Source organism: Mustela putorius, unplaced genomic scaffold, assembly GCF_011764305.1.
Source record: "Mustela putorius furo isolate JIRA1106 unplaced genomic scaffold, ASM1176430v1.1 tig00003836_pilon_pilon_pilon, whole genome shotgun sequence".
Classification (NCBI taxonomy): Eukaryota; Metazoa; Chordata; class Mammalia; order Carnivora; family Mustelidae; genus Mustela; species Mustela putorius.
Genome location: NW_025421989.1, coordinates 33,744,774 through 33,757,071, shown reverse-complemented (window position 1 = coordinate 33,757,071; position 12,298 = coordinate 33,744,774). Strand labels below are relative to the sequence as shown.

Here is a 12,298-nt window from a genome sequence, read left to right as displayed (position 1 = left end):
TTTTTCTGTAAATTTTAAATTGTTCTAAAATTAAAAGTTTATTGAAATATAATAAGGCAAGTCATCGATACTCCGTTTAATTTTAAGTGACAGATTTATATTTATTTTTATCCTACTTAAGAATACTCTTATTTCAATGACAGAGCTAAACTCAGTGATCAAACTCATTATATCTTTGGTTCTTATTCAAACCCTTTTGCAATCCCAGCTCTCTTTCATAGCAAACTATAAAATCCAAAATGTTAAGCCTTGATTTTCAGAATAGAAAGTATTGTGATCAATTTACTCATTTAACAAATAGACATAGTACCTCCCATGTACAAAATATCAAGAAAAAAAGCAACACTCTACACCATAAGGAATAATGTTGCCAAAACATGCGTGTGTCACACTTTACGAAGCACTTAAATGTCATTTAACTTTCAAACACCTGACTAAGCGGGTAAGCATGGATCTCAATTCTGGAGAGGGAACAGAGGTTCAGAGACACTTAGGTGACTTGCCAAAGGTCACACAGCAAATGGTCCAAATCAAGACTTCACACAGGACTGATTTTGGATCCCCTACAAGAGAAGGCAATAATTAAAAGAATACCAAATGACTGATACAGTTTAGAATGTGAAACAGAAATCAAGTAAAGCGAGAAATCCTCAAAAGTTTCATCAGAAATAGAAAATGAACATAAGAAGCGATGAGGAGGTGCAAGGAACATGTACCACCAAGATCCCTATTATTGAGCTTTAGGTTCCTTTTCAATGCAATGCGGTCTACTTTTGGGAAGTCCTGGAACAATCCCCAGAAATCAGAAATTCTCAAGTAATTGTTGTGGAATAATTAGAACAATTAACTGACCCCGGAATTCTGTATATCACCACGATGAGGTTTGGAGAATGGGAACTGAAGTGCAGAAGCAACTTTATTTCACGGAGAATCAAGAATTGGTAGTCTCAGGCAAGAATAAATGTCTCTATATTTCTGGGGAAAGGAAAATTGATTATTCAATAGGCATGGTAACTAGTAAACCACCAGCACGCACTTTCAAACCTATTTGATCAATGGCGATTCACCTCAGTCTAATTGTCAATGACAACTCAACTCGCTTCAGGGAACATACTTCAGAAAGCCAATTACAATGACAGTCTCACAAATCCAAGGTCAACCAAGCAGCAGCAGACGCACTGCAGTGAACACACTTTTCAGAGTCAATCAACAACAGTCTCACCCAAATGGCTCTAAGGCCAAGGTCAACCACTCATGCCTCTGTAATCAAAGCAACCCCCAAACATGACCATACCTCCCAAAAAGATCAGAAATCTACTTTACTCATAAATTTCTGTCTCTCCTATTTTGCTTTTTGTTTTATATATCAGATAATAGTTGAATCTTTTGACAGAGGGCAAACCATGACTCTTATTAACTTCTTTTAAGTGCAACCGTGAGCAGAAATAGATTCACCCTGGAGAAAAGAAACTACGCCAAACTCCAAGAGTTCAGTTGGAGACAGTTACAAGAGACCAGTTCAGTGGGTAAGAAAAGCACTAGATGGGCTACATCTTGCTTGTGGAATCTTCTCAAACTAGCTTTATGGTACCACAGATCACATCACAGGAAAGCATTCATATGGTAAGAATTTATTTAAAACAAACTGCAACACAGACCACAGAATCACAGCCCAGGAATCAGAAACACCTTGTGAATGGTTTTTAAAAAAATATGTACCCAGGCTGTTCTCCAGATCAATTAAAATCAAAACTTCAGGAGATAGGACCACACATTTTTTTAAATTCCCTTAGTGATTCTGATGAGTATGCCTATAGTTAGAAATGACTAGCAAGGTCTCCCACGAGTGACAAGGACACTTTGATTTACTAAGAGACATTGAAAACCTAGCTTCAGATTTGGAGCAAAGCAGAACAAATCAATAAGCCAACACTAGATACTCAGCAGCTAGATATCTATTCCTTAGCAATCTCCAGACCCAGGAGACTCAAGGTGAACCAGGCCTACTGTGATATATTGAGTTCTTTTGGAATCAATGGTTCTCACTCTTGCTTGAATAGCTGAAGCCCCTGGGAGATCATTTAAAAGATAGAAATGCTGGTACCCAACTCCAGACCAACTGATTCAGAATCACTTAGAGTGGAGCCTAAACATGTATTTTAGGTCTCCTTAGGCAATCCTGCCGGGCATACAGGGCTGAGAATCACTAGACTGCTCAATTAGTACCTGTACCTGATCCACTCCATCTTCCAGTAAAAGGCACCTGGAGTTTCTCCTAAAAGAGATGGTGAAAACACCCACTATGTCTTACAGAATACACTAAGAAAAATTTTCCACAATAGAACTGTGATTCTCAATTTTACCACCAAACCATATAACCTGCTTTTATGTTCAACTGATCAAATAATGAAAAGGGAAAACAAAGAAAAACCTTCTATCTTTTCCCCTGATGTCTTTTTCTTGATGAATATTGGGGCTCTATATAAAAGAGGCCAAAAATGTTGAGACAAGAATGAAAAGCCATGGGGCACCTGGGTGGCTCAGTGGGTTAAGCCTCTGCCTTCGGCTCAGGTCATGATCTCAGGGTCCTGGGATCGAGCCCCGCATCGGGCTCTCTGCTCAGTGGGGAGCCTGCTTCCCTCTTTCTCTGCCTGCCTCTCTGCCTGCCTCTGATCTCTGTCTGTCAAATGAATAAATAAAAAATCTAAAAAAAAAAAAAAAGAGTGAAAAGCCTTCTGTTGCGGCAAGAGGGAATAACGGCCAAAAAGGGAAAATTTTTAAAAATATTTATTTATTTTAGAGGTGAGGGGAGCATCTTAAGCTGACTCCATGCTGAGCAAGGAGCCTGGGTTGGGGCTCAATCTCAACCCCAAGATTATGACCTGAGCCAAAACCAAGAGTCAAACACTTAAGCGTCTGTGTCACCCAAGCACCCCCGCCCCCGGAAAAGAAATTTAAGAGCAAGAATCCAACGATCTGCTTGCCATGAGGAGAGAGCCCAAATCAGAGGCTGCTGTAATAGGAACAAGGAAGGAAAAGACATATGAATATATTTTAAAATGTGCTTCAGATTGGTTTAGCAGTGCATTAGTCACTCACGTCAAGGGTTTAATACATTTGAACAAAGAAACGCAGTCAGAGATGATTTTCAATTCTCAGCCCCTTCTGAGGTGCTTACTTAAAAGAGTATATAATGCTGAACAGTCAATGAATCATAAGTAATGTAGCTCATGGTAGGGTCAAATCAAGAACTCTAGCTATAATTAAAATTGAGGAAAGTATTTCATTCTAATTGGACAAAAATTCAGCTAGTTTCCAAGCAACTACTAAGTAGAAAAGACTTAATGTTCCCCAAATGCTATAAAAGGTAGTGCAGATATCTTAACTACATATTGCATATGGGAAGTAGAGTTGATTAAGAAAAGACTGTTCAGATTATAATGTACAAGTCCTATAATAAACATGAAGGGTTATCATTGTAGAAACACAAAAAGAGCAGAGCAATAACCCGTTTAACATCCTACTTTGAACTCTGGTGCTTCCACATTAAACTAATACAGCAAGGTCTGAATTAGGTCAGAAGGCACATGGGCCTTCACCTGGTGGGAAGAAATTAGAAGAGCAAAAAAAGCAGCAGCAACCTTCAGAGCTTCATTCTCATTTATCCAACTCTGGTCCCTGATGGCCATGTGGCCTTAAAGAGGCTGTGCCTTAGTTAGACTATTCTAACCTAGAACACTCCCCTTGACATCGAAAAGCTTTTTAAAAATTGAAAAGTATACACCAATATCTATTACAACAACCCAGCTATTGCCATTGTAGGTGCTCTAGTCAATCACTCACAAACAACTATGTATTTAATTAGTAGCATGCAATGAAGAGATACAAATATAAAAGACTTTCAGTTAAAGATGATGGATTGAACACATCCATTTACCTTGGCTATCTCCCAAAACTCCACTGAAATGACACTAAAAGGATCTTTAAAATCCACAATAACAGAATGGAAGAGGAGACAAATGCAGTGACACTTTGGAAGCTGAGCCAGATCTTAAGGCAGCTATGAGAAAAGCCAAGAATGAAATATTTGCATGCAAGCACTCTCAAAATGCAGCTTCGTGCACACCTGGAACTGGGGATGGAAAAAAGACTAAAATAAGGAAGAGCTGGTAAAAAAAAAATACGTTTTTTAGACAAGTAATTAGATCCCCTCCATCTTCTGTCTCTGGCCTTTCCCCATGCCAGCATAGGCTTGGATTTATTTTCTAGGGTGGAACTAAGAAACAAAAGCACAGTGGACATAGATTCTATAACTCAAATAGGAGCTTAACAAAGGTTTGTATATTGCACGTGAAGACATCCAAATTCCTAAACATTTTCATTCAAAGAGAGGATTAGAAGATGCTTCTGTAGGAAATCTGATCAGACCAAGGGAAAAGACTTAAAAATACTGACCTTGGTTCCAAAACTCCATTGTCAAGCCAAATCACCCAACTTAAATTCAACAAACTCCCACCTCATCTACTAGGAGCTTCCAATCAGCCTTTTCATGCTCCACTCTTAAACAAATACGGAACAAAGACCAAAAGTTGATCAGAAATTGGAAGTAATACTCGAGAAAACAGAGATGTTTGAAGGAAACAATACAGAAAAAGCAAACTTAAAAAAATCATTAATGTTGCCAGATGGATTATAAAAAGAGATAACATTTTTGAAACAAGAGGCTAGGAAAAGGAATATTCAGATCTCAAGGAGGAGCTCCTAGAAATCAACATATAAACCAATGACAAATACAAGACCAGGCAAAATCAAGTGCGAGAGATGTCCCATAAAGTAGAGCCAAAAAGATGAAGAGCTTGGGGCGCCTGGCTGGCTCAGTCGGTGAACCACATGATCCCTGATCTTGGGGTTGTGAGTCTGAGCCCCATGGTGGGTATAGAGATTACTTAAAAAAATAAAATTTTAAGTAAAAGATGAAGAGGTAAAAAATAGGAAAGAAAATTAAGAGAATCTAAGAGGTGAAATATTGAAAGGGAGAATAGGGAAAATGAAAGGAAAGTGTAATAAAAAAATTTTTCAAGAAAATTTCCCCAAACTGAAAGACCTCCGTTACCAGATTGAAAGGCTCTACAGGAAAGAAATACAAATAAACATATAGCAAAACATATTCTGATGCAATTTCAGAGCACCAAAAAACAAGAAAGAGTTTCCAAAAGCTTTCAGAGAAGGAAAAGCAGAATTTAAGTAGAATTAGAATAAGATTTGATTTCACAGAAGTAACAAGAGCAAGAACACTGGGAGGAGGGGAGGAGACAGCAACATTTTGAGGGTAAATAGTTTACAGCTAGAATTCTATACTCAGCCAAACTATAAAATTAAGTACCAGAGCAAGATAAGATTTTCACACCTGCAAGACCTCAAAATATTAACCCACCCTGCATCCTTTTCCAGAAAGTTACTAGAAGATTTGCTCCACCAAAATGAAAGAACAAACCAAAAAAGAGAAAAACAGGATATATAGGAAATTGAGGATCCAACATAAAAGGAGACCAGATTCCCCAGGATGAAGGTAAAGGGAGATTAAAATGATGTTGGCTCTTTCAAAGGCCCAAGGAACACTAGTCCAAACTGAAGGTCAGAGTGCTCTAGAAGAAAATGTCTCCAATGGGAACGGATAGGATTCATGAAGTGTTTGAATATACGAAATGAAGATACACAGCTCTTGGGGAAAGTGGGAGGATAAATTAGGGGCAAACATGGAAAAGGACATAAGCAAAGGATATAAAATGAGGCAGTTTTTAACTCCAGGGAAAACAAAAAGCTGTGCAAGCAATCATAATATACACACTAAGTGGCTCAGCTGTGAGTAGGCTTACCTAGTGAGTAGGCTTATAGTAATGTAACCACTGGTGCTCTAACCAGAATGATATATGATAATAATCAATGATATATTGGGGTCTACCAAAATATGGAAAGGATGTGGGAGAGCTAAATCTTCGTCTTCCTTAGGGGAAGACAATATATAATACCTAATACCAAAAAGCTGAGAAGTAGTAGAATGAGGGTATTACTTAAAAATGAAGCAGCACCTAGCAAAAGTTGGTAAACATTCTATTGAGACACCTGGCATATAAAAACCATTTAATGAATGTTTACTGAGTTACCATAATATGTAAAATAGTTAGCATAAGCTTTAGTATGTGCCAAGATTCAAACACTTGGTAAATGTTGGGGAATGCTCTTTAAGATATTTTTCTTCTCTATTTAACCCAAAGAACTAAACTTTCTGGATAACAAAAAGAAAAAGAAAAACATTTTGACTATTATTCTTTTAAATCCTCCCCAAGAAAGGCTGATGATGCTTACTAAATGAAAAAAAAAATCACTCATATTTTTCAATAAGAGAATTTGATAGCACTAGTGATGAGCTAATTAGGTCCTTGGATATTCAAAGAAGAAATCAAATCCAATATATGCTGGAATGAAGCAAAGGATATTTCTCTTCACACATTATTTAGTGGATTTAGATGCAATTAATTTAGAACTCACATGAGTGTCTAAAATGCATTACAAATTACAAATCAAAACAGAATTTACCTAATAAGTGGTATATTTATAAAGTTGTCCTGGTTGTTGTTGAAATAATTATTTGTTGTGAAGAACAGATATTTTGCTTTATATTAGGATAAAATAGATATATTTTTTATTCAAGTTTAACAAATTAAATTCCAATTCCAGCTTTAGGTTTTAGATAACTAAAATTTCTGGCAAACTAGCTGATCATAAAAATATAGTAACTGAACTACCATTAGGATAAGCAATTCTTTATAAAGTCCTCTATCCCATGTTTGTATACACCAATGTCAGGAACACATATATTAGTCACCGCAAATAGACGGAAAAGAACACTGTTTTTTAAAGCCTCCCGATTAAGGTAAATTGAAATAAATAAATGAGCCCAAGAGTAGTCAATAAAATTTCCTTTATTCATTCATTCATTAGTAAATACTTCCTGGGTAAACCTATTAAGTGCCAGGCACTGTTTGCTAGTCTTTGAAGCATAGAGTAACTTACTCCTAGGTGTGTTTTTTTTTTCTCCTCTTCTATAAATCTGAAAATGAAACACATAAATCAGGGAAAATAAAGGATCCATTTACCTAGCATTCAGGAGATGTCACGTACTGGAAGACAAATCATCTTATCCATTTAGACACTATTATATAAAGAACTACCCACTTTTCTTCTTCAAAAAAGAATTACAGTATACCACAGAGATTGTTTTTCTTCTCACTTGGGATTGTGTTCAGTATGTTCTGGCATGGTGGTTGCAAACACCAGTAAACATGGTTTTTAAAACACTTAGTTTTGCATAAGGCTCTATTTTTCTTCATAGGATTATGTCAAGTCTGATAGTGTAGACATTGCTGGCACTGTTGACATATGGAGCCAGAAAATCTTTGCTGTGAGGACCTGTCCTATGCTTTATAGGTCGTTTAGCAGCACCTGGGGCCTCTACCCCCAGATGCCAATAGCACTCTATCCCCAGCTGGGACTCAAAAGGTCTCCAGACATCGCCAAATGTCAGGAGATGGGTGGGCAATAAGGTCACCTGTTGAGAACCACTGCTTTAGCGGAACACCTGGGAAGGGGAGAGTGATTGTAGACAGAAGAGGAGACCAGATAAAACAAAGGTCTATTCGCTAACATTAGGCTTCTGCTTTAGCCAACGCTCAGGTACATTCACCTCTTGATGTTACTGGTCTACTACCATTTTTTATTTTATTTTTTTATTTTTAAATGTTTTTGCATTTATTTTTTTTTAATTTTCAGCATAACAGTATTCATTCTTTTTTCACCATACCCAGTGCTCCATGCAATCCGTGCCCTCTATAATACCCACCACCTGGCTCCCCCAACCTCCCATCCCCCCCCTTCAAACCCCTCAGATTGTTTTTCAGAGTCCATAGTCTTTCATGGTTCACCTCCCCTTCCAATTTCCCCCAACTCCCTTCTCCTCTCTAACTCCCCTTGTCCTCCATGCTATTTGTTATGCTCCACAAATAAGTGAAATAAGTCAAGCAGAGAGAGTCAATTATCATATGGTCTACTACCATTTTAAGCTCAAATGTCTTCTGGTCCTAAGTCTAAACTGAAGGAAGGGAAGAGAGGTATTCCTGTTAAAACAATTCAAAAAGAATGCAAAGGAAACAATTCGGTTTAATCTTTTCTACATCTTCCACTTAAAATAACACCAAGGTCATCTTTTTTGTTAGTTACCCAACCTAAGACCAGAAGTTTTGACAGATATTAGAGTACCTATGTGCCAGACATAGTTCTAGGTGCTAGAAAAAGATAAATTTCTCAATTGTATTTACTGAATTGATAAATCACTCTAATAAATGGCATTTTCTTCATGATCTTAGGTTTGGCAACAGATTCCTAGATATGACACTAAAAACATAAGCAACACAAGAAAAATAGGTAAACTGGACTTTATCAAAATAAGCTTTTATACTTCAAAAGACACCATCAAGAAAGTGAAAAGGCAACACACAGGAGAAAATATTTGCAAATGATATATCCAATAAGAGTCTTGAATCAAGAATATATAAAGGACACTTGCAACTCAATAATAAATAACCCAAATAAAAAATGAGCAAAGGCTATCAATAGACATTTCTACAAGAAAGATATACAAATGACCAAGAAGCACATAAAAAGATGCTTAACATCATTAATCACCAGGGAAATTCAACTCAAAACCACAATAAGACACCTATGCGGATGATCAGAATCACAGTCATATACTAACAAATGTTGGCGACAATGTGGGAAAATTAAAACCCCCATACACGGCTGGGTTGGGGGAGGTAATAAAAGATGGTGCAGTCACTATGGAAAACACGATGGCAGGTCTTCAAAAAATTAGACATAGAGTTAATATATGCCCCAGCAATTCCCTGCAAACTGAAAATACACGTTCACACAAGCACTTGTACACAAACATTTATAGCGGCATTATTCACAATATCCAAAAGGTAGGAACAACTCTAATGCCCATCAATGGAGAAACAGATGAAGGAATGTGATATAGTCATACAACAGAGTATTATTTGGCAATAAAAAGGAACATGGAGGGGTCTTGAAAATATTACATTAAGTGGAAGAAACCATTCACAAAAGACCACATACTACATGACTTATATGAAATGTCCAGTACAGGGAAATCTACAGAGATCCAGAAAGTAGATCAGTGATTGCTTAGGGAGAGGAGAGTGGGGTATGATAGCTAAATGGTATGGAGTTTCCTTTTTAGGTAATGAAAATGTTCTAAAATTGACGAGGGTGATGGTTGCACATATCTGCGAATATACTAAAAACCACTGAATTGTACATTCTTCAAAGTATGAATTATATGGTATATGAATTATATTTCAGTGAAGTTGTTAAAAAAAAAGCAACCAGCATTTAAAGTACAATAGAGGGGCGCCTGGGGGGCTCAGGTCATGGTCCCAGGATCCTGGGATGCAGCCCAGCCTCAGCCTTGGGGGGGGGAGCGGCACGGTGCTCGGGCTTCCTGCTCAGCAGAAAGCCTGCTTCTCCCTTTCCCAGTCCCCCTACTTGTGTTCCCTCTCTTGCTGTCTCTCTGTCAAATAAATAAATAAAATCTTGTTTTTTTTAAAGTACAATGGAAAACAGGACATTTGGACAACACTTTATTAATGAGAATATCTTATTTAAAATACCCTCAAATCGGGAGAGATCTCATTCCTTTGGTTATGAATGATTATTGAATGCTAAACTGCTGAAAATGCTCCGGGTCAACATTTTATTTAAATTATAAAAAGCTTAGAACACAGGCATCAAGAACTTCAGAGGACATAAAATGCAGTGCTTGTTTAAGATGTATTAGGGGACATTAAGTAATTATATGCACCGGGTGGGGGCGGGAGGTAAGCAAGAAGAGCTAAAGAGATGAAAAGCCTCTGCCTGGAAGACTCCCTTCTTCACCAGCCTGCAGTGATGCTATAAGAACACTCCACATATACTGTAAATCTTATTTTTCAGGAAGCTAAAAATAATCACCCATATGATTTACTCCAGTAACAAATAGGAAGTCAAGTAAATACTAAAGTGCCACACAGAGATTTAAGGAAATAAACCAAAAAAAAAAAAAAAAAAAAAAAAAAAAAAAAAAAAAAAAAAAAAAAAACCTCAACCAGTTCCCAAGAATGGCTACTGGAAACTTTCAGCAAAAAATGTTCAACCTGTGCCATTTTCAATCCAAATAAAGTCCGTTTCTGTGTCTGCCTTGGGTGATATACTCAATTAATCTAATCCTATCTCACTGCAGAGCTCTTGGAATATCTGGTCCCCAGAGCCCACAGTCCCCCCGACCTGAAGAATCACCACCAACACCAGTGACAAGGAAATGCCAGCGGGGGTGGGGGGGTGCGTGCATTAGAGATTTTTTTTTCCATCCTTAATAAATCTCAGCTCCTGCTTTGGTCATTACAAACAGCTGGTCATCATTTCAAACAGCCTAGTTCACCATCAACCCAGGTCTGGGTTCCTCGTACAGTACTGTGCTCGGTTTCAAGCCAAAATTAGGCCTAATTGTGGGAGGGGGGGGGTGGCACAGACAAAAACAACCAAAGGAGGGATTCGCTTTTTCTACAGAGCCTCAGGTTTCAAAATGACTGCCTTGAAAGGTGAAATGACCCAAATTATTGTGTGTGTGATGGGGGGGGCGTTGATAACAGACATTCTCCTGCAAGATAGCTGTGGCTTGATGTGGAAATGGGGAACTTGGGTATAGGGTTTCTACATGGAAAGAGAAACAACAGGAAACGGTCTTTAGGTATCACCCACCCCTCGAAGTGAATCACTGCAGTGTCAGCCCTGCACTGATGCCACGAATTGCCAAACAGGATGAGGTAAGGCACAAGCCTTGGCCCCCCCCCTCCAGCTACCCCCGCGCGCAGAAGGGCGCATCCCTCCGCGAGGTGCACCACGCAGCCCCCCGAGGCCTCAGCTGAGGGGTTGACGTCACCCTTCTGCATTGAGCTTCAAGGACTGGGAGCAGCACTGGTTAGATGGGGAGTAGAGTTGGGGCGCTATTGCTGTCACCAAGTGGCGGGGGTCTTCCCCCAGGACTCTGCGGATTGGGTTCGTGCAATAACAGAAAGACCAGATGAAGAGTGGAGGGGTGGAAGAGAGTGGGAAAAGGGTCATAAGACCCACCTCCTGGATCCCCGGGGCAGCTCAAAGATGCCCCTAGTTTATGTAAGACCCTTTCCCTCCAGTGCGTCTCCGCGCGACGGCAGCTCCCTCTCCCCATCAGTGCACTTGGGGGGCTCTGGTCGCCCTTGCCCAGCCAGGCAGGCAGGCACAGGGCTCCTGGCACCTCCCTCTCACAGCCCCGCGGGGTTGGGAATAACCGGGAATCTGGGATCAAACCCAGTGCTCCCGCGCCCTTCTCCCCGCCGGGTTAGCTCCTAGAGGCACCGCGAACAGGCTGGTAAGGGAGGTCGGGGAGGGGTGTCCAGAGAAGGAAACAGAGGAATAAACCCACAACTTTCCCTAGAGGCTGACCCTATCCCGCGAGCTTAAAAAAATAAATCAGTGTATTAAAACAAATTTGGGAAAGGTCGACATCCTGCAGTCACCGCCACCACGCAGCCCCTTGCAGGCTGCACCGGGTGGGGTCTAGAGTCCGAGCAGCTCCAAGCTTGCACCCCGCCATCCTGCAGCCCCAGCCCAGCCCCCTGAGCCTATCTCCTTAAGGAGGGAACAAGATGAGATTTTTGGTTTGGGTTTTTTGCCCCCTCTTCCTTTCTCCGAGCATCACTACAGGGATTGACGGCCGGAGGCCCGGCCACCCGCCCGGCGTGGCCACTCACCCAGAAGACGAAGGAGTAGATGATGAGGAGGGTTTTGAGACAGGTTATCACAGGTTTGGTCTCCATTCTCCTCGATGCCATACTACAGAGCACCGGCGGCGGCGGCGGCGGCGGCGGGCGGCGGGCGGGCGCGCGGGAGGGGGGAGGAGGCGGGGCGGGGCGGGGCGGGAGCGCGTGCCGCGAGAGGCCCCGTGCGCGCGCAGATGAGGCGGTGCGCGTGCGTGAGCGCGCACTCCGCAGGGCACCGATTTAAGGAGTCGGGCGGGCAGCGACTGCGCATGCTGAGAAGGCCGCCCGCGCCGGCACGCCCGCGCAGGCTCAGACCCCCAGGCCAAGAGCCGGGCAGGGCCGCGGGGAGGGAGTGGAAGAACCTGGGGCGGGGTCGGAGGTCAGCT

At 40.8% G+C, this 12,298-nt stretch overlaps 1 protein-coding gene across 1 annotated transcript in view; it reads right to left on the bottom strand.

Annotated features, from left to right (window-relative positions):
- The window catches only part of TSPAN7 (tetraspanin 7), a 123,677-nt gene extending 111,626 nt beyond the window's left edge, over nt 1–12,051 (bottom strand). Inside the window, exon 1 of the mRNA XM_004754894.3 lies at nt 11,904–12,051. Coding sequence (XP_004754951.1) covers nt 11,904–11,984 — 81 coding nt within the window. The 5' untranslated portion in view covers nt 11,985–12,051. The remainder of the gene's footprint in view (nt 1–11,903) is intronic.
- Between the last annotated feature and the right edge of the window lie 247 nt (nt 12,052–12,298).